Here is a 22,550-nt window from a genome sequence, read left to right on the forward strand (position 1 = left end):
TGGGGCTGGGCGTGTTTCCATTTCACAGATCACTTCCAGAAGGTGCAGAAGTAACAGAACTGATGAGTGACCCCTGGCCACCTCACATCCAGTCAGCCACAAGCTAGCTGTGCACTAGGGGAGGGGCACCTGGGTCGGGGCAAGGCTCACCTGGCGGTAGGTGCAGATGATGATTTCGCGCAGGTGGTAGTGCATGGGCGTCATGGTCTCACTGACCGTGTCCAGGGCTGCATCTACCTCCTTCTTCACACGGTGCCCATCGGGCAGTAGCTGCACCACCTTCATCACCACCTGGGGCCCAAGGAGCACAGAGAAAAGTGGGGGGTAGGTTGGACCCCCAATCCCAGCAACAGGCTCACCCCACACTAAAGGCCACCTCAAGGCCCATTTCAACAAGTGGTGCTGGGAAAACTGGATCTTCACATACAAATTTAACTCAAACCAGATCAAAGACCTAAACACAGAGCTAAAACCATAGAACTTACAGAAGAAAATAGAGGGAAACCTTATGACATTGCATTTGGCAACGACTTCTTGGATATGACATCAGAAAGGTAACAAGAGAAAGGACACCATCCACAGTGTAAAAAGGCAACCAACAGAAGGAATGGAATTATTTGCAAATCACATTATCTAGTAAGGCATCAATTTCCAGAATATATTTAAAAATTTCCATAACTCAACAACAAAAAACTGAATCAAAACTGGGCAAAGAACTTGAACAGAAAACATAATAATAATATTTTAAAATTTTGGGATCCCTGGGTGGCTCAGCAGTTTAGTGCCCGCCTTCAGCCCAGGGCATGATCCCGCAGTCCAGGGATCGAGTCCCACATCGGGCTCCCTGCGTGGAGCCTGCTTCTCCTTCTGCCTGTGTCTCTGCCTCTCTCTCTCTGTCTCTCTGCGTCTCTCATGAATAAATAAATAAAATCTTTTTTAAAAAATGAAGCAGATTATCATATGATCCAGCAGTTCCACTTCCAAAAGTGCAAGGAGATATTTGAACAGGCATGTGTACTCCCGTGTTCACAGCAGCATGATTCACAATCGCCAGGAGGCGACAATAACCCAAGTGTCCACTGGCAGATGAGTGGATAAACAAAATGTGGTATGTCCAACACAACAGAGTCTTACTCAGCCTTCCAAAGGAGTGAACTCTAATAGACACTCAACATGGATGAATCCTGAGGACATGATGTTGAGTGAAATAAACCAGACACAGAAGGACAAATACTATATGATTCTACTTATATGAGGTATGTGGAACGGTCAAGCCCATAGTGGCAGAAAATAGAACCATGGTCACCAGCGACTGGGGGCAGGGAGGGATGAGGAGTTACTGTTTTATGGGTATGGTCAGTTTGCAATGAAGAGAAAGTTCTGGAGGGCTGGAGGGTGGTAACGGTTGCACGACAAAGTGAATGTACTCAATGCCACAGAACCATACACTTAAAAAATGGTTAAAATGGTAAATTACATGGTATGCGTATTTTACCACAATTTAAAAAATAAAAATCTAAGAATCAGCCAATCAGCGGGGATTAGGAAGAGAGGAGTTTCAGGGGAGGGAAGAGCATATGCGAAGGCCAAGAAGCAGAGGAAGCTTGGCAAGGTTGAGGGAGAGTGCAGAGGCCAGGGTGATAGGACGGCAGGGACAGCAGGGGAAGGGAATGTGATGAGGCCAGCCAACTGGGGCAGGAGCCGACCACGGCCTCGACACCAGAGAGCCACATGCCAGCTCTGAGCTCCACATCCCCCGGCCATAGGACGGGGTCCCTGCCGCCCACTTGCAGGGTGTCTGGGATGATGGCGTGTGGCAGGCGCATAGTACAGGAAGTGTCAGTGGCCGTCCATCCAGTGCCCTGGACTGAAATGAGGGTGGAGTGGGACATGCCACGGCCCCACATCAAGGTCACCAGCCACAGCTGGGGCCCAGGCACCTGTTGGGCAGTCGTCAGCGTTACCCAGACAAAACGTGGCCAGAGGCCTCCTCCCGGGCAAGGGGCAGCCAAGGGCAGGGCCAGGCAGGGGGGTCAGTTGAGTCCCCCCTTCTCCAATAGCCATCTGCCAGGGCCCAGGGCCACGCTCACCTGGCTGCGGTGTGCTCATCTGTGAAATGGGAGCAGGGGAGCACTCAGAGGACAAGGAGGAAAATGGTGATACGAGTAAGAAGAGCTCTGAAGACCCCCCAGACCTGCAGCAACACTTGCCCTCTCCCCTCACCCAGCTATCCCCGCAGGGCCCCAAGGGGCACGCTCACCTCAAACTCGCCCTTGGTGAACTTGGCATCGGGCACACTCACGAGCTCCTCCTCGCCCACCTCGGGGAAGCCCTGAGGGAGGACAGCGGCTGGGACAGGGAGCACCTCCGTCCAGGTCGCGCCCTCCCCCGTGCACCACCTCTGTCCCAGCGGCGTCCCGGGCCCGGGTGCCCCCTGCCCTGTCCACACACACCTGGATGTGCCAGAAGGCAAGCACGGCCACCACCATGGCTGTCGTGGTCCGGCCCTGGCCGCTGAGGCAGCTGAACACGAAGCCGGTGCCCGCGTCCAGGGCGAGGGCGGCCCGCAGAGCCTCGAGCAGTCGGTCAAAATCCTGGGTGGGGAGACCAGGGTGTGAGTCGGGCAGCGGGCGCCCCGGGCGGCCCCCACGCACCTGCCGCTCCCAACGGCAACCCCAGCGCAGCTGTCCTGGGCCGGCCAGGGCCCCTGCTGGGTCACGCTCACGGCCCAAGTCCCGCAGGTCATGCCAGACCGCGTGCTTGTAAAGTCACACGCCTGTGGACTGTCATCCGCCCCCAGGCCCCGGTCACACACGTGAGCGCGCACGCACACACGCTCACACCCTCCACCGGGCAGGACACAAAACGTGCGTATGCCACTCCCATGTGCGGTGTCCCCAGGGGACCCCTGGCGGCGATGGTGCCTGCGAGGGACCCAAGGCCACACACACACACACACACACACACGCACACGCACACACACACACACGCACACGCACACGCGCGCGCGCACACACAGCCGATCACTGCAGCACAGGTCCACCAGGGGGCGACAAACAACCAGCAACCAGGGGATCACACCCTGCACCTCCAAATCCCCACACACGCCCCGCACAGAACCACACCCGCGTAGACACACCACCCAAACAACCGGGGCATCACACAGGCACACAGCGACCCACGTGCCGTAAGTGAGGACACACACACCACGGACGTATCGATGGACCTTGAGACACCCAAACAGCCCAGACTCCCACAGAGGCACGGGCCTCCAGAGACCACACACATAACACACAAACGACCTTGGTCATACGCAAGCACTCCACGGCTCCCTCCACACACACACACCACACCACACGGTTCCCCAGCCACGCACCTTTCCCCTGGTAAAGACAAGACGTGCATCACAGACTCCACACCAGTACACCCACCACACACGTACACGCTCCACAGGGACCCCACACACCCTCCAAACATGCTTCCCCAACAAATACACATTCACACAAACACTAGGGACGTGCTTCCCACACACACACACACCCACCACATGTAATGAACACACAGGTGCATACGTGCCCTGCAGACACGAAGCTAGGAGTGCTGTGAATTACCCACTCGGTCGAATCGGAAGGTTCGTGGAACAGGCTCCCCGTCCCTCGGGGGAGCTGCGCCCAGGACCAAGGCCCAGGCAAGAGCAGGGGATGGCAGGAGAAGGCCTCCTCCCCCTCCCCAGAGGCCTGGCCTGCACAGCCCCCTCACCTTCTCACAGGGGGCACAGAAGTCTGGCACGGGGATGCGGTGGTACGTGAGGCCGGGGTAGGTCCCCCGGTGCTGGCTGAAGACCTCCTGCATGGTCAGGCATGTCTGGAACCTGCGGGTCGGTGGACCGCCCGTGCCTGAGAGAGGCGTGCTCAGGTGGGCCTTCAGCTGGGACTCCAGGTGCTAGAGGAGGGTGGGACAGAGGGCTCAGGCCACTGAGGTAGCCGCCAGGCTGACATGAGCCTGACATGACCAGGACCAGTCTTGGCTACTGGGTGCACCCCTGCCCCTTCCTGAGCCTCAGGGGTCCGACTGAGAGCAAGGGAGACAGCCAAAGTGGGAGTCCTGATTCAGTCACTCCCTGAGTCTGCTCCTCTTGCGGCCTCAGTTTCTCCAACTTACAAGAGGGGCATGGGACCTTCTGAAGATCCTCCCAGGCCAGTTTCCCAGAAGGCCTTCGAGGCAGGCATGTGCAGAAGGCAGAGGGGGGTGCCTCACCTCAAGCTGTTCGGAGGCCATGGGGGGCCCAGGACACCGCAGGCTGTGGGTGTGCCCATCACACTCCAGCACGGCCTCCTCCCTCAGGTTGACCCACACAACATGCCGTAGCTTCCTCTTGGCATCAGTCAGGTAGGCCAGGACACTCCCCAGGGCCTGGGGGGACAGGAGGGCCACCAGTGAGTGACAGGGCTCACTCAGGCTCAACCTTCCCCCCCAGCCCTACCCCGACCCTATGAGTGGACCTAGGGCCCCTAGGGTGGTCACCTTGGCGCTGGGCTGGGCCGTGCCATAGATAGGCATGCGGGGCACCCGTCGAAAGTTGGCCACATCCATCTCTCTGATGGTGCTGAGTGCATCCGGGGAGACAAGGTCGTCTGCCACCTGTGGGGAGAGCAGCTGACTGAGGTTCAAAGCCTGGCCCAAGGTGGGGCAGAGGAGGCGCTTTACAGTTTACAAAGTTACGCTTGCACTCTTGCAACTTCATCACTGCACTGGCGAGGAGAAAAGCGACAGCGCCCACTCTCCAGATGAGGAACCTGACGCTCAAAAATGAGAGGCTGGTGACAAAAACATCAGAACCAGGACTCCCGGGGCACCTGGGTGGCTCTGCGGTTGAGCGTCTGCCTTGGGCTCAGGTCACAACCCCAGGGTGTCGGGATCGATTCTCACATCGGGCTCCCTGCATGGAGCCTGCTTCTCCCTCTGCCTGTGTCTCTGCCTCTCTCTCTCTCTCTGTCTTTCATGAATAAATAAAAATAAAACCTTTACAAAAAAAAAAAAAAAACAGAACCAGGCTTCCCACCTCCTTGCCCAGAGCACATGGGTTTGAGAATGAGGAGAGCGACTACACCAGTGGCCAAAGCTACAAATGCTCCTGGGGGCCTGAGATCAACTCTACATCACTCACAGGAAGATCCTGCCGCCCCAAAGGCCATCGCCCCTTTGCCTTCTGTGAAGGAGGGCAATGCCTAACCCGACCCATCAGGCGTCAAGGGCCCGCCAGCCCCGGGCCCACACCCATTCCCACTCCCCCAGCCAGCCAGCCACACTCACCAGAGAGCCCTTCGTGATGAGGTCCCCTGGGGCCACGGGGCCCGCGGAGTTCAGCGTCACAGGCAGGCGGTACAGCTCAGGATGGGCACACAGCCAGCGGCTGAAACTGAGGGCAAAGGCCAGCGGGTACTGCAGCCCGAGGCAGAGAGACGTGAGTTCAGGGGCACGAGGCCATCCCAAACTCTCCCAGCCTGCCCTGTGGCGGGGGAGCCCCCAGAGACACCCATCACAGTCCAGGGCAGGGATGAGGAAAGAAGGCCAGGAGGTCTGAAGCAAGATCCTTCCAGGCCCCAAAGCCCCGGCAAAGGGTACAGAGCTTGGGGCCAGGGGAGAGAGAGCTGGGTGCTCCCTCGGCCCGACCCACGGCTCTGGGACCACCACTCTAACTGGGTCTCTCCACGTGCCCCCCACACCCACCTTCCTCTGGAACCAACACAGATGTCCCCACTCCCCTCCCCAGCTCCACGGGGGACCCCGGCAGCCCCATGCCAGTCACCACGGGGGACAAGGCTGGAGGGACCCCAGGAGGATGGCTGTGGCCCTCCCCTTCCCCCAGCCCCACCTGTTCATGCAGATAGTAATTAAACAGGATCAGGTAAAAGTATTGCTCCAGGCTCTGCAGTGCCCTCTGCCGGACACCATGCTGGCTGCTGCGGCCCTGCGAGGAGGTGACAGGGAGGGACACCGGTGGTAAAGGGCTCCTGGCACCACCCCATCCCCATCCCGTCCCCGTGCCCATCCCGGGACGGGCAGGAGGTAAGCCTCAGAAATCCCCCGGAACACAGTCTACCCCTCCTTCATAACGCAGTCCTGTGAGGTTGGAAATTCTATCCCCCTTGGCTGTGATTAGTCTGTGGCACAGCAAAAGCGTTGGTGGCTACCCCAGCACTACTGCTATCGGATTGGGGACCGCCTCGCCCACAGGTTCTGAGCCCAGAGATAGGCTGGGACCCCCTCACCTCCATGCCCACTCTGTGCACCAAGTCGTGCGCTTGTATAATCAAGGTGAGGAAGCAAGTCTATAAACACCCACCTCTGAGCCAGAGGCACCCCCCTCAGAACTGTGACCCCACCACAAGGAAGACCCTCCTCACGGTGCTCCAAGGGGGCTATTATTTTCACCCTCACTTCTGAGAAATGAAGTGACTTGCTCAATCAGGCCGCTGATGGCAAGGAGAGCTGGGTCCCCAGACAAATGTCCTAACCCCAGCCCAGTGTGCTCTGCGGGTAAGGAGCCATCAGAGAGGATCCCAAGCTCCCTCTCTCCACCTTCGCATCTCAGGGTTCTCCTGTGGGGTCACAACCACCTTCTGGAGGGCAAGTGAGGCTCATACAGGCCTGAAAGGAAGGTTATGCTCTTTGATTACATTTAACCCCATCGTTGGGAATCCAGGCTAGAGCTCAGCAAACTTCTACTTCTTTCAAAGGCCAGGTAGTAAATATTCCAGGGTTTCTGCTGTACCTGCCTCACTCTGCCACTGCAGCCTGAGAGAGCCACAGACGGGACTGAAATGAATGGGCAAGGCCATGTTCTAGGAAAACTTCTTTACGAAAACAAGGTGGCCGGGCTGGATTTGGGTCACAGTTTGCCAACCTCTAATCTAGCTAAGAGAAAAAAAAATCCTAAATATAAAACAGCTTTGCTTTCATGAAATTATCTTGAGGCAAAGGAATTTACACAGACGAGAAACTGGAAGCAACTCAACTGTCCAAGGCCCATCCAAGGGAACATGATTAGTGAGTGAATCATGGCAGGTGACATTCCAAGGACACCTGCTCTGTGCCAGGCTCCCATCGAAGGGCTTCATGGCTCATATCTCAGCTGATCCTCACAACAATTCTACAGGGTGGCAACTGTTACTGGCCCTGTTTTACAAGTGGGGAAACTGAGGCACGGAGCCGTGAAGCAGGTTGCCCACGTCCACTCACCTACATAGGTGGCAGAGGCAGGACCAGACCCCAGGTGGTCAGGCCAGAGCCCATGCTCTTAACCTAGCAGGCCAACGACGGCTGACGTCACAGAGCCAGCAAGCATGGCCATGACGAAAGCAGGGGTGGCACGGGAAGCTGAAGAGAAGGGCTACCAGCAGGCCGCAAACGTGCCCTGGAGCACCCGACACAAGATCGTCACAAAGCACGTGGGAAGAAGCCAGCCCCGGATGCTCACAGCAGCTACGCTGGCATTATGGGTGACTTTCTTCCCTCTCCAATTTCTCATTTTTCCATACCAGACTACTGCTTTTCAAAGTTATTTTTTTTAAGTGTTAAAGAAGAAAAAGTCTCTGCCGGCCTTAGATTCCTTCCATGCACTGTCATGCGCAAACACTGTCAAGACAACTGCCTCTCCCCAGAGCGCAGGGACAGGGCGCTGAGACAGCCCAGAGCCCATCACTCTTCCAGACGCAGCAGGCTGGACCAAACCCCAGCCGACCCAAAGCAACAGCAAAGCACTGATTGGCAGGAGGAGGGGAGCCAGGAGCGATCTGGGAAGTCTCTGGACCCAGAGGCCCCCCAGCACCCCTGCCAGCAGCCCCTTCCTCCATCCTGTTTATTCTGCAGCGAGGGGACGGGGCCAGGGAAAGTAAACTTCCCCTCTTCCCTGTCCTGTCCTTCCTGCAGGCCTCGCTCCTGCATCTCCCCTTCCTCTGAACACCTCTCTCCTCCGGGAGAAGCAGCAACCAGAAGAGTCGGTCGGACAGAAAGCAGCCAGCAGGCCTCACGGAATGAGGTCGCAGGACTCAGCAGCCGCAGACCATCCGGGCCTCACCTGGGCTGGGCCCTCTGGCCGGGTGCCTTCCAGCTTCTTCTGGCGTTCCAAGACTACCTCCTTCAGGTCATGCAGCTCTGCGCAGGAGGTGAGGGCTCTGTCCACCTGGCGCCCCACCAGGGCAGGAGGGCAGCAGGGAGGGAGCAGGGCCGGGGGAGGATGGCGGGAGGTGGAAGGGAAGAAAGGTTTGTCAAGAAGCAGCAGCAACGGGGAGGAAGCAAAGCCCACCGAGGACCCCCACCCCCAGACCCCTGGCTCACCTCCTCCACCATCTTCCTCCCCTGAGGCACCATGTGGAGAAAGCTCTGGATCACCTGGAGCTGCTCCAGGGGCAGTGGCTTGGTCTGCAGGGGGACAGCCCTGACAAGGAAGGGGTCAGTAGCATAGGCAATGCCCCCAAAGGCCTCTACCTCTGTCCCCCCACCATGCTGACGCTCCCATTCTCATGGCTGCCGAGAAGCCCTGGACTACAGGGTCCAAGTCTTCCTTCCCATTCAGGTTGGGGGAAGCAAAGGGCATGCTCCCCACTGGGGAAACTGAGGCCCAGAGAGGTCAAGTGATTTTTTCCACGTTACTCAGCAAGTCTGTGGCAACCCAGGAGATGAACACCACCTGCCCCACCCCCAGCGCCGGCCCTGGGCTCCTGCCATGTCCCCAGACTCCTTCCAGCCCTGCCCGCTCCGCTCCTCATCCCCACACTCACTCGGGCCTCGAGGCAGCCCCACTGTGGTGAAACAGGACGAGGGTACCCAGGGTCATTCCCAGGTTGGTCCTGCCCACGCCCGTCTGGCAGCTGAAGAGGAGAGCAGGAGGGGGGCCGTGGGCATCTCGGAGCAGCAGCAGGCTGGGGGTTTCCTGGGAAAGACCAGAACCATCAGCAACAGCATGACCTGGAAACCCCTCTGCTGGGACCAAGCCGGGGAGGTTGGGGGGATCACGACGTGGGCCTACCTGTGCCCTGCAGTCTTTGGCAAGGATGGGGGGTGGGGTGCCTAGACAGGTGGCTCAGCCTCTCTTACCAAACTTCAAAGCCTAATCTGCCCTATCCGCCCCAAGGAGCACGGCCCTGCCTCCTTCCCAGGCCCTGGCAGAGCTCAAGGAGTTGGTCTGAGAAGTAAGATTGCTCAGAGGGGACAGGCTTGTATTTAACAACCCCCAAGCCCTGAAATACAAATTAAATAAGGTGGCTCTTTCGCAGGAGATGGGAAAGAAACACCACCCGCACTCAGGAAACACCAGCCCCGGAGTCTACGCATAAGAATTCTTTAGCTCCAGGGGATCCCTGGGTGGCGCAGCGGTTTGGCGCCTGCCTTTGGCCCAGGGCGCGATCCTGGAGACCCGGGATCGAATCCCACGTCAGGCTCCCGGTGCATGGAGCCTGCTTCTCCCTCTGCCTGTGTCTCTGCCTCTCTCTCTCTCTCTCTCTCTCTCTCTCACTGTGACTATCATAAATAAATAAAAATTTAAAAAAAAAAAAAAAAAAGAATTCTTTAGCTCCAGTAACTTGGTGTCTAGACAGGTGATTTGTCCAAAGATCACACAGCAAGTTAACAACTGAGCCTGCCCAGAACGCAGGCCTTCAGACCGTCAGCGCTGGGCTCTGGCAGCGTAGAATGTACAAATACACACTCCCACAGAGATACGGACATTCCACCTCCTACACAACACTTTGCTCTGAGGAAAGCCAGAGGCCACACTTGCCCTGAGCTTCACCATGGAGACAGGGCCCAGACCCAGACCCGCTCTGCAGGCACCTGTCCCTACTCTGTGCTCCCACCAGCCCCTCCTGCCCTGACTTACCCGGAGGACACTCACAAAGGCATCAAACTGGGCTTCCAGGGGGGCCCCTTGCTCTGGCAGGGGCAGGCGGTGGTACCTGCCAGGCAAGGGGGAGAGACCCATCAGGCACAGCCCAGGCATCCCCCCTCACCCCTGCATTCCTGTGGGGAACTAGTCCACCCTGCACACAGTGAAACTGAGGCCACAGCTGGAGAGCAGGGCCAGAGAGCACCCATGCCCAGCACACTGGCATCCCGTGTGGCCCAAGTCACCTGGTGACCCCGGGTGGGACTGGCGCTCAGTACCTGTAGGTGGGCTGCAGGAAGAGGGGCCGCTGGAACACCTCCTTGGTCACGAGCACGTCGTCCTCACCCCGGATGGTGACAGCATGAGGCTCCCCCAGGAGGTCCTCAATGTTGTGGTAGACGTGATACGTGTTCTCACTCAGCTGGGCAAAGTCGTGGATCTATAGGAGGAGTTGGGGTGGGGGGCCAGGACTGACCTTCAGGCCCCTCCTGGCCTTCCTGGCTGAGCTCTAGAGGGACTGGACCCCACAGAGGCCACCGGTGGGCCGCTCTGCCTCTAGGGGGAAGCACCTGGCCACAGGGAAGTACTCTGTGCCCTGGGAGTCCTGACAGGACAGAGGTGGCCCATGGCCTGAGGGCAGCCACCCATGTACAAAATGACATGGCCCACACTGGGGCCACGGAGGAAGTGCCCCGCCCTGTGGACAGCAGGAGCCAGCTAAGCCATCAGGCCAAAGGACAGGGGAAGCTCCTTCATCTGGGCACCAGAGGAGACAAAGGAGGTTCCTGCCCGGGGAGTCTCTGGGGGCCCCGTGACCACACACTCCAGGTACACACCCCCACGGTGTGTCAACGGCCTCAGGAACTTGGCAGGCCTCCCATGTTGTGGAGGAGGAGAAGAGAGGCACCTCAGAAACAGACAGAGGCCCATTGGGAGCAGTGGCGGCTCATAGAGGGCTGACCCTCAGTGTTGGGGCTCCTCGTCTGATGCTACTTCCACTCCCTCCTAGACAAGGGTGCTGAGTGTGAAGGAGGTGTGCAGGGGGGGAAAGGGGCAGAGGCAAATGGAGCTGGGCCAAACAGAGGCAAAAAAGGTCCTTCCTGGGGTGCTGGGTGGCTTGGTCGGTTAAGCTCAGGTCATGATCCCGGGGTCCTGGGATCGACCCCCATGTCGGGCTCCCTGCTCAGAGGGGAGCCTGCTTCTATCTCTGCCTCTGCCACGACCCCCTGCTAATACTTCCCTGTCAAATAAATAAATAAAATCTTAAAAAAAAAAAAAAAAAGTCCTTCCTCTGGCTTCCCATGAGCTGGCCTTCCAGCCAGCTGCTCGCCCAAGCCAGGGAGGGATGTGAGTGGGCATGGGCCAGTGAGGGCCGATGAGCTGCCCGCGGCCTGCCAGCAAAGGGGGGCCCCCCCACCCACATCAGTGACCCTCACCTCTTTCCGGATGGCCAGCTCTAAGCTCTCTACTTGGATCCCGGGTCCAAGGCCCTGGAGGTTCTCGTGAAGATTCTGCTTATCTCGGGGTGTGTAGGGCACGAAGTCCTCGTCGGCGCGCAGAAAGAGCACGGGCTCCTCCCGCACACAGAAGATGATGCACCCCTGCCAGGAGCCCAAGGCGGAAGAAGCTGTCACCACTGTCCAGCACGGACGCTCGACCTTCTTAGCTCTGGGCCTTTGTTCAGGCTGCTCCCCCCTCGTTGAGTGCCTGTCACCCCGCCCGGTCCCTGCAACATGAATCCTGCCCGATAAGCAAAGCTCAGTTCAAATGCCACCTGCCCCCGACTCTCCCTCTTCTCGGGGCCAACAGCCCTTTGTCCGAAGCTCATGGTGGTAACTCCTGCTTCATACTAACATGATCAGTGAGTACATCTCCCTTCATGGACTACAGGTTCCTTACACATCCCACTAGTCCTAGCACGAAACGCTGGATCAATCAAGTGCTTGACAGACACCAGGTGAAGAAATGAATGTCCACCACCATGATGCAATCATTCATTCACTGAGCACCTTACACCCAGAGAGGTATGTGGGCAGACCCTTCCCTGTGGAACTTGCTGTCGGGCTGAGAAGACGGGACCTGCACAGAGCTAACACCCCACCCCACTCTGGTTCACTTGAGAACTCTCCAGCTAAACCTCAGGTCAAATCAGGCGTGGGCTGTCCACACTGAGCCTGCAATCACAGCGGGCCCTCAGCCTCCACCCTGCAAACACTCAAAACTCCACCTCAGCATCAGGCAGGAAAGAGCAGACATTAAAAGTAGGCATTTAGGGATGCCCGGGGGGCTCAGTGGTTGAGCGTTTGCCTTTGGCTCAGGACTCAGGGCATGATCCTGCGGTCCTGGGATGGAGTCCCACATCGGGCTCCCCACAGGGATCCTGTTTCTCCCTCTGCCTATGTCTCTGCCTCTCTGTCTCTCTCATGAATAAATAAAATTTTTTTTAAAAATATGCATTTAGAGTCCAGATGCCTAGTTTGGGTCTTGGGACACCATTCATAAGCTGGGCCTCATAAGCTGACACCACTCATTCATCCTCTCTGGGCCTACGTTCTTCCTCTGAAATGGGAGGAACTGCCCTGCCTTCATAGGGTTGACACAAGCATATGTCAGCTCTGGTCATCATGCTGTGGCTCTCTCGTTATCACCTGTCCCCTCTTGTCACCGTCACCTTTCTGACTTCTCCGAGGTTCTCAAAGTTAGGTGTATAAGGGCTCCTGACCTTAAGGCCCCCATAGCCACAAATGACATGGCAATAAATATTGGCCCAGAATCTCAACCATGCCAACCACAATGATCATCATGGCATTCAATGCCCAGCAGAGCCCAGTCTGCATCCCCAGCCACCCTCCCTATCATGTGGCCAGGGCCCTCCCGGAAGCCCCTGTGCCAGATTTGGGGGGCCGGATCCTGCCTGGAAGCGGCGCTACTTACCCTGTGTCCATCCTTCTGGAGTTTCTGGAGAATCTGCCTGAATCCAGAGAGGCTGGGTTGTCCCATGCCAAACACGGCAAGCCCACCCCGCACTTGCCGAAAGTTGGGGGCCCCACAGCCCCGCAGAGTGCCCAGCACATCCATCTTCTCAGCAACATCCCGCACCAGGAAGTAGCGTCCCTGGCAGGGGGAGAGCCACAGGGGGTTACTCAGATGGCTCAGGGACATCTTCCGTAGGTGGAGTTCTATCCCAGGCCCCAGAGGATGGGGAACAGAGAGATGGGGCAGGGGACATGCTCTTCAAACTGTCTATAGGCTTTTCAAAAAAACAAACAAAATACATGACCATCTGTGATCCCAAGAAAGGTGTCATTTAGCATGGGAAAGGGAGAAACAATTCCTCCGGGTGGGGAATCAGAGAAGGCTTCACACAGGAGGCAGCATCAGAGCCAGGCCTTGAGGAGAGACCAGGGAGAGGCACTCCAGAGGAAGGAGACTGAGGCTGGCCCTAGGGTGGGGCCCGAAGCTCTCCACGAAGAAGGCAAATGTCTCCCTTGGCCAGAGAAAGGGCTTGGAGAAAGGGCCACATAGGGATCACAACTGGGGCCCCAGGAATCAGCTAGAGGAATCCTGCACTAGCCCCTTCCTGAGGCCCTGGAGCTCTGAGAGGGACGGGGCTCCTCCCTCCCCGGCTGGTGTGGATGGACGCACTGACCACAGAGTAAAAGTCATCTGTGCTTGGAGACCTCACTTTCTAGGGTAGAGGTGAGGGGAAAAAACAGCTAAGCCAGAGAAGTTCTGGGACTCAGAGACTGGGATGGAGATCCCCAGGCTGGGGGGAGCAGGCTGGGACCCTGTCTCTGTTCTTCCTGCTGCTCAGAGGGTGTGGTGGGGGCAGGCTGGGGCCAGGCAGGGTCCTGCCAGAAGAGAAGAGCCAGGGGCTCCACGGGGCAGGGGGAGCGGCCCCCAGAAACCAGGGTGTGGGAGGAAGTGGATAGGGGCCCCAGAGGGTGGGGTGAGGGCAGAAGCAGAGAAGGGAGGAGCCAGGGGGGAAAGCAGGAGGGAGGGACCCTGGGAGGCAGGAGGATGGGAAGGGGTGGGAGAGGCTGAAGGGGGAGGGCCCGGGCTGACCTCACCTGCACCAGGTAGTGCTCAGGAGTGGCGTCTGACAGGCGGCCCAGCGTGTAATGGGCCTTGAGCAGCTCATCATGGATCTGGAACTCCTCCTTGCAATTATACCTGCCAGGGCAGAACAGAGCCCAAGTCAGGAAACCTTCACGATCTGACTATCCCCCATCCTCACCAGACCCCACAACAGGGCCACCCCACCCTTCCCAGGCCCTGGGCCACCCCTCTGTGGCAGAGATGGCCTGCTGTCCTCAACATCCACCCTCTCCTTCAAGAACAGAACCCTGCAATTGTGACTGGGCCATCCAGTGGGGAACTATATTCTCCAGCCTCCCTTGCAGCTATAGGATGGTCATATGGTTACGTTTTGGCCAATGGAGGGACACCTGGGTGGCTCAGTCAGTTAAGCATCTGCCTTGGGCTCAGGTCATGATCTCAGGGTCCTGGAATCAAGCCCCTACAGGGCTCTCCGCTCAGCAGAATGTCTGCTTCTCCCTCCCCTTCCTCTCTCTCTCTCTCTCTCTCTCTCTTTCTCTCTCTTTTTCTCTCTCTCCCTCTCCCTCTATTGCTCTCTCTCAAATATATTAAAATCTCTAAAAAGAAAAAAGTTCTAGCCAATGGGATATGAGGAAAAGTGCTATGTGTACAACTTTTGAGCCATTCGCTAAAGAAAAGGTGGGTGCCTTCTCTCCTTCTCCCTGGCTAGCACCCAGAAGTGATGGCAAGAAGTAGATGCTGATGGTGGTGGGGAGACAAGAGAGGAGGGGCCTGGCTGACCCAGAGCCACCATTCCAGGCTGGAGCACCTCCTGGACTCTAGTGTAGAGAGAAGCTTTGGTCTTGTTCAAGGCCTCCTATTCAAGGGTTACTTGGGTCCCAGGTGACCCTTCCATCAGATTGTCTCTCAGAACAACACCACACTGACAATCCCACAGCACAGTGAGGTGGCTCAGGACACAGGCTTTGGGGGTGTGTGACCTGGGCACGAACCCAGCTCCACCACTCGGCAACCCTGTGGCTTTGGAGTTACTCAACTCTCTGTGGCTCCGTTTCCAGTAATCCTCACCTCCCAGGGCGGCTGTGAGAATTCAAGGCACGGCTGAACGTAAGCGCTTAGCCAAGGGCCTTGGGCACAGGGTTTATTAATAGAATTACTTTTACTAGTAGCAATGCTACCTCTACACAGGGCCATTTCAAACAAAACTAAGAGGTACAAAACTAGAGTTATGCAGATGCTAAACCAGGGTGGGTCTGTGCGCTCAAGACACAAGCTTCCGTGCCGATTATAACAAATGGATAAGACGCTCGCGCCTCTCCGGTGTCTGCTCCTCTGCTCCCTGCGTCTAGGGAAGGCCGGGAGGTGGAATGAGTGGGACAGGGGAGCACTAGGCGAGGAGTCAAGAGACTTGGGGTCCCGCTATCAGCTCTGCCTCCATCTCGCCACGTGGTGCGCAAATCCCTCTACCCCCAGGAGTTCCAGTTTATGCGCTTAGATCCAGTTTTCACATCTGATCTAAAACGTATAAGATGAGGAGTCGGCAAACCTTTGATAACAAGAACTGGATAGTAAATAATTTTGGCTGGGGAGCCATACAGTTTCTGTTGCAACTACAAGTCTGCTACTGAGGTGTTAAGTACCCACGGATAGCATATAAGTGAATAGGACTGGCAGTGTCCCAATAAAACTTTATTTACAAAAACAGATGCCAGGCTGGATTGGGTCTGTAGGATACAGTTTGCCAAACCCCGTGTTGGGTGATCTCTAAGGTCTCTTCCCCCCACCCATGCTGCAACCCCAGGGGTACTGCACTCATGCTGGATCCAGGAGACACACACAGTCCCACTGTGGCAGATTTCTTCAGCAGCCCCGTGACTGTTCTGAGCCACAGCAGTTGGTTAAATATCTTGCATGTCATCCCCACATAATCTGCTAAGAAAAATGAGACCCAGAGAGGGAAGAGGATTTGCCCCAGGTCACAAAGCAAGGCCCAGGACCAGTGTCTTCAACACTGCTCTCGGGGGGCCAAACCTAGATGTGTCATCCCTGGGAGAGGGACTACATATCAGGTCTCTTCTCTTCCCCTTATCAGGAGCACAGTAATGGATTAGGACTCTAATTTTCCTGTCAGGCCTCAAAGCCAAAAGGTGGATTTATCATTCCCGGCCCTCAGGTCTCCTTACACAGAAATTCCCATCTACTAGGTCTCTGCCAAACTTCCATGTGTGGAACACAGTTCATTCTTAGCTCACTGTGTCCTACTTCCTGCGACCAGGAGGGGCCCAGAGGCAGATTCAACAGAAGATAAGGCTTCTCCATTCACCAGGAGACACAGCCAATGCTTCTTTTGTCCTCCTGGCCTCTGGCTCCCAGCAGCCCCTCCTTGACTGACCCCATAAGGGCAGACAGGGTTGCAGAGCCCCCTTCCGGACCCCTTTCCTCTGGGTGCATGTAGTGCACTGTCTCAAATACAGTGTCAGAACAAACCCTCAGCCTCCTCCGGGAATGTCCCTCAAGGACTTAATTAAGAGAGGTGACCAACAGCTTCCAGCTTTTTCAGCTCACAGCTCTCTAACGACCTGGTATTAACCTCACTTTCGAGCCATAATTACTGGTTGTGAAAAATAAAAATCTAAGCTTTATACATCCAAGTATATAAACTCCCTTTGAAAATGTTGGGCCAGGGAATCTCTGGGTGGCTCAGCAGTTGGGTGCCTGCCTTTGGCCCAGGGTGTGATCCTGGAGACCGGGATGGAGTCCCACATCGGGCTCCCTGCAGGGAGCCTGCTTCTCCCTCTGCCTGTATCTCTGCCTCTCTCTCTCTCTCTCTCTCTCTCTCTCTCTGTCTCTCATGAATAAATAAAATCTTTAAAAAAAAAAAAAAAAGAAGAAAATGTTGGGCCAAAAATTATTTTCAAAAGGGCGTCCCCCCACCAGCCACTCCTCCCTCTCCATGCCTCATGTCCTCATGCCCATAAGTAACATGAGCCTAGAGACCCACTCAGCCACTCGCTTGCTGCGTTACTCCAGACAAACTGCTTAACCTCTCTGGGCCTCAGGATCTTCATCTAGGAAAGCGGTTTGCAGACTAAGTGCTGGGTGCCACCCCTCCTCCAGGTCGCTGCCCCAACCCTGTCTTCTAGGGACATGGTCACAGCCCTGCCCCACCCCCGCCACTCACGTGATCACGACGGGGGCCACTTTGTTGGGGATGATGGACTTGGCCTTACTGTTGTGCAAGCCTGTGCTCTGGAAGGAGTGGACGCTGAGTGAGTGTGGACCGTCCATCGTGCTTCCGCCCTGGAGGCCCTCAAAGGGGGCGCCCGCCGAAACTGTCTGCTGGGCAGTACTGGCCGTTGTACCCATAGTCTGCTGGCAGCCTCAGGACCCCAAACCTGTGGAACAAGAAGCATATGGTAGAGGAAGGGGTAGGAAAATCCAGGGCAGGAAGGGACCTGGCCCCCTCCACCTCCACTGCACAGATACCAAGTCTGAGACCCAGAAAGGGCCAGCTGACCTGTAGCTGGACACAGGGCAGGTATGTGGCCTACCACGTGTTCATGAGGGCCTGCTATGGGCCTGGCCCTTTGCTGCTGTTTTCGGAGGGTCATGGATATGAAGAGACACAAAGACACAGCCCCTGACCCCTTACAGTCATACTCCCCTGGCAAAAATATGACTGTCAGAAAGGGGTTAACCCTCCACACCTGGTCAGGACCTAGGGCTGTAAGTGACTGGGTCAGGCCACCCAGAAGCCAAACCCCGCTGACGGGGAGGAGTGCAAAGACCTAGGGCAGGTGCAAAGGGAAGTCAGGCTTGGCTCTGAGGAGTGTGGATGTGGGGTGCCTGGGTGGCTCAGGTGGTTAAGTGTCCGACTCGATTTCAAACTCAGGTCATGATTTCAGGGTCATGAGATTGAGTCCAGGGTCAGACTCTGCACTCAGCAGGGAGTCTGCTTCAGATCCTTGCTCTCCTCTCCCTCTGCCTATTGCCTCTCTCTCTTGCTCTAAAATAAATAAATCTTCAAAAAAAGAGAGAGAGAATGTGGATGGGAACAGGATGCTGGAGGACATGCTAGCCAAAATCTCACGAAATGAGGCCAGAGACATCCAAGGGTTCAGTGAAAGCACCAGGCCCCCGAATTTGCCATCACCATCATCAATATCACCAACAGCCGAACCTTCCACCCATGTGAGGCAGGCTGGGCACCCTGGTGGACGCAGTGATCCCCACCCCACAGTGGTCTCCCCTCCCAGAGAAATACTTAAGGATGCACGCAGAAATCAGGCTTCCAGGGTGTGTGGTTGCTGGAAGTGTTATTTAGGATGGCAAAACCCCGGGAACAACCTCCAGCCAACAACAGGGGCTTTGCTGAATAAAGGAGGGGGCATCACTAAGGTGAAAGGCTAAACAGCCATTAAAAATACCACAGTGATGGATTTGAAAAGACCTCGAGGACACAGGGCTAGAAGGAACAGGTTGCAAGGCAAGAAGAGGCTACAGTCCCTTTTTAATTCATGGAAACGTATCAGAGAAAAGTCTGGGGGACACAATAGGCTAATGTGAGTTATCACCATGTGAAGAGTGCACTTCTAACTTCTCCTTTTGCTTTTTCTCCCCTGAACACTGGGTAATAAAGTTAAAACCTACTGAGGACAAATAAGAGAACATCTGGGGAAATAGCCAGAGACCAGTGAGGAGCTGCTGGAGGGCGTGAGGAGGACTGGCCGGGGTCGGAGGACCAGCCCTGGGGAGGAGGGAAGGGGCTGGGAGTTCCTCGGGGCCCAAGGGAAGGGAGACGACGGGCAGAGACAGGCTCCAGGGCTCTGAGGGTCCAGTAGCCCTTGTCCCCAGTCAACCCCGATGATCTAGGATCAGGACAGGAGGGGGCCACCCGGCCCGCCCATCCCCAGCTCCATCTGCACCCTGACATCTCTGCACCGCAGAAGCACCAGAACCATCCCTCAGTGGCCACTGGCCCGGTGTCAGCTGCTCCGTGTGCTGGGGACAGTCTGCTCCAGCCACGCTCCCCAGCCCTCCCTCTCCACACCAGCAGCAGCACCTTGGGAAGTGGGTGGCAGAGGCAGGGTCAGCATGTTAGTGTGAAGGCTGAGCACACTGTGCCTTCTCTCCCCCAGGCCCTGAGGACTCGGGCTCCCCCTCCCCAGAGCCGCTGAGACAGATGACTAGACTCACCCACCCCTCCTCGAACCTTCCCCAACCACCACCTGTCCCTGTCCTTCTCCGGTCTGGAAACGGCTCCCTCTCTCCCTCCAGCCCTGCCTCATCATCCTTGAGATCTCCCAGCAGCCATGTGACAGCTCTGTCAACATGCACACCTTGTGTTTATAAGAGCCCCACCATAGCCCATCCAATTTCTCCCTCCCTCCCCCTCTCCATCTCTGACAAAGGTGAAGGGAATGAGCCTCTGTTCCCAAACAGAAACACAGGCTGCTCGGAGAGCACGAAGGGCTCCACAGTGGGCCCCAGCCTGCCACAGCAGAGCCAGAAACTTTTCTCCACTTCACTGGCTTTGGCGGGCTCCCAACACAGCTCACCAAAGTTCCCCAGACCCCTCTCAGCAGCCTGGCCCAAGGAGGAATGGACGAGTACAGTCTCCTCCATGAACAGGAGCACGGGAAGCCACCCCAAGTGAGGGTAGGAAGGACAGGATGTGGGAAGGGGCTACAGAAGGCAGCAGTTGATCACAGCTGCCCAGCCCTGGCCACGTCCTGCCCCCCACCAGATCGAGCTGCAGCTGACACCCCCACAGCTCCAGCTCCAGCCACCCCCATTTCTCACGGGCTCCACAGGCGACAACAGGCCCCAGCTGGGCCCTGTAAGGACAGCTGGGAGACAATACACATGTGCACAGCTGCAGGCTACAGGGGTGGGGGAAGGACAATCTCCTTTGAAAGTTGACCAGCTTCCAAACTGTCTAGAGGGTGAAGCCCCAGGATCCCCAGGCCTCCCACTCTGCAGATCTCCCCCCATCCTGAAAACCTCTCTCCACCCTGCCTGGAGTGAGCCTCGCCAGCACAGGGGCCTCATCCTCCCCACATATGCAGCCGTAAAATGGCAGTAGGGATGGGACGGTCCAACAGCTTCTTCCAGATTCAATCGGATCTGACTCCTAAGACTAGAGGTCCTGGCAGTCAATGCCCACTACCAGGGAAGGTGGTCAGCAAGGAGGGGTGTTGTTAGTGGGGTCCCTAGTGCTCAAACCTCTGCTTGAGGGGAGAGTGGGGAGGGCGGGGTGGGAGATGGGGAGACTGAAAGAAGGGGTCCATGGAACCTGGATGGTTTGTAAGCAATTATGCTGGTCCAGAACTTCCTTCGATTACAAGTGAAGGCCATCATCCCCATTGCACCCCAGGGCCTGGGACATGGTCCCTAGAGCTCACAGGCCCTTTTTCACACTGCTGTTGTGCAGATGTCTGGAAACATGGCTTGCACACATCCCTCCTCTGAAACCACAGGGACCCGGGGCCCTGCCCACAGGCACTGGGGTGACATGACTGACCAACTTTGGGCAACTGTGTGCCCGGTGGTCCTGAGCCCCCCAGGCTCTCACAAGTGACCTTACAAGCCGGTGAATTTCGAGGACATGAGAACAAAGCATAACCTCACTGTGCAAAGCGAGCTATAAAGATGCTGCTGTGCCATTTGCAAACTGGGGTTCTCGACACCAGAGACCAAAAGGACAATCAGGACTGGCTGGGTGTCCATGGTGCGGACGGGTGCCCATCAAAGGCACACTCCAGCTCAATGCCGCCATCCAAGCAGAGCGACAGCAGCCCTGTCACTGTTGTGTCTTTACAAAATAAAATTTAACCTTGGGTCTGGAAAGGGCTCCCTCTCTCCCTCCAGCCCTGCCTCATCATCCTTGAGATCTCCCTAACAAGGTCATAGGTTATCTTGTTAAAATAATAACCGGCGACACGTGTTACTACACCACCAACTTGTTTTGTAGTGTTTCAGCTCTCCGAATACGACTCACTTCCTCTGTAATCCCATAGTTTGTGCACCTGAAAACATTCTGGAAAGGCACTCCATAAGTTTCTGCCAGAGTGTGAGAGTGGCTCTTGGAAGAAAACTAAAAAAGAAAACCCTAATTTGAGGGAAGAATATTCCCCACCAAACATAGGTCCTCTTTCACCTTCTCCTTTGCTGCTGCTTGTTAACATTTCAAAGCACCCCGAGGCAGTAGGCACCCAACAAGCCCCTGAGATCCAGGCCCAGGGCAGCCCGGGGGGGCTCAGTGGTTTAGTGCTGCCTTCGGCCCAGCGCGTGATCCTGGAGACCTGGGATCGAGTCCCCCATCGGGCTCCCTGCATGGAGCCTGCTTCTCCCTCTGCCTGTGTCTCTGCCTCTCTCTCTGTCTCTGTATGTCTCTCATGAATAAATAAAATCATACAAAAAAAAAAAAAAGATCCAGGCCTTACTGCGTCCATTTCCAGGGAGGATGGTTGACCTCTGCTAAGTGGCAGCAGTTGACATGTGCTCCTCATCAGTTTGCCTTCCTGCCTCTTCACAGCTGCCCTGAGAGCCAGAGCATGCCCCACGCTCTCCCTCTCTTGCTCTTGGATCCCCGTTCATCCACTCCACTCTCTGCCAGAGCATCCCAGACACGGCCTCCCAGACGGGGAGAGAGATGCACGGTTTCCCACGGAGGGATCAAGGACTCCAGGCCCCATTTCCCCGACAGAGACCCTCAGTGATCAGCTAGGAAGCCACAGAATCATCTGGACTACACTACCATGGCATGTGAGAAAGGCCGATGGACGGACACGCATCCTGCTGCCTCCACAAGCAGTCATTCCTGAGACAAAAGAAACTGCGCTATGGAATTGGTGGCAGAGAGGTGACCTTGTTTCCCCAGGAACAATTCAACTTCAGGAGCTGGAACATTAGCTCTAGCTCATCCACTAAATGCCTGATGCCACAGCACAAGTGCCCGGGCTGCAGAGGGATGAGCTTTCTTGTCAATGGCAGCATTCAAGCCGAGGAGGTGCTGGCGTTATGGGGGACAGACAAGAGGTTCAAGAGCAGACTCCTAAGGTCTTGGCCCCCAAACACCTCGTGAGTCGAAGTCCATTTTTTTAAAAAGATTTTATTTATTTATTCATGAGAAAGAGAAAGAGAGAGAGACAGAGACAGAGAGAGGCAGAGACACAGGCAGAGGGAGAAGCAGGCTCCATGCGGGGAGCCCGACGGAGGACCCAATCCCACGTCTCCAGGATCACGCCCTGGACCGAAGGCGGCGCTAAACCGCTGAGCCACCCAGGCTGCCCAAGTCCGTTTATTTTCAGGCGGTTCTTGGTAGGATTGAACTGTCTCCATTCTGGCCTCAGTTTCCCCATCTGTAATCAAAGCTCACAAGTCCCCTACCTTCTTTGTCCCTGTCGTGGTACAGCAGCCATGACCTCCAGGCCTGGCAAATCCCGTGGGCTTTTCCAAAGCAGTCTGGCTCTTGAAACTGAAGTGGAGAGTGCCCATCCCCATTCCTTCCTCTGCCCTCCCTGCCCACCGGGATGGACCCCAGGCCCTGTCGCAAAATCCCAAGTCCCACCTCGGGGAAAGATGTGACTACAGGTCACAGCTG

General features: G+C 56.4%; 1 protein-coding gene across 7 annotated transcripts in view; it reads right to left on the minus strand.

Annotated features, from left to right (window-relative positions):
• Positions 1–22,550, minus strand: part of PALD1 (phosphatase domain containing paladin 1) — a 94,378-nt gene that overhangs the window by 19,121 nt on the left and 52,707 nt on the right. For all 7 annotated transcript variants that reach the window (XM_041748126.1, XM_041748128.1, XM_041748125.1 and 4 more), the window contains exons 2-18: positions 17,127–17,340; positions 13,957–14,059; positions 12,821–13,000; positions 11,323–11,487; positions 10,165–10,325; positions 9,881–9,956; positions 8,784–8,935; positions 8,341–8,440; positions 8,081–8,185; positions 5,876–5,971; positions 5,314–5,442; positions 4,525–4,641; positions 4,258–4,413; positions 3,760–3,942; positions 2,454–2,594; positions 2,261–2,332; positions 151–291 (exon numbers count right to left, since the gene is read on the minus strand). In XM_041748126.1, the coding sequence (XP_041604060.1) occupies positions 151–291; positions 2,261–2,332; positions 2,454–2,594; positions 3,760–3,942; positions 4,258–4,413; positions 4,525–4,641; positions 5,314–5,442; positions 5,876–5,971; positions 8,081–8,185; positions 8,341–8,440; positions 8,784–8,935; positions 9,881–9,956; positions 10,165–10,325; positions 11,323–11,487; positions 12,821–13,000; positions 13,957–14,059; positions 17,127–17,311 (2,262 nt within the window). In that variant the 5' untranslated portion in view covers positions 17,312–17,340. The remainder of the gene's footprint in view (positions 1–150; positions 292–2,260; positions 2,333–2,453; positions 2,595–3,759; positions 3,943–4,257; positions 4,414–4,524; positions 4,642–5,313; positions 5,443–5,875; positions 5,972–8,080; positions 8,186–8,340; positions 8,441–8,783; positions 8,936–9,880; positions 9,957–10,164; positions 10,326–11,322; positions 11,488–12,820; positions 13,001–13,956; positions 14,060–17,126; positions 17,341–22,550) is intronic.

Source organism: Vulpes lagopus, chromosome 3 (genome assembly GCF_018345385.1).
Source record: "Vulpes lagopus strain Blue_001 chromosome 3, ASM1834538v1, whole genome shotgun sequence".
NCBI classification, from domain to species: Eukaryota; Metazoa; Chordata; class Mammalia; order Carnivora; family Canidae; genus Vulpes; species Vulpes lagopus.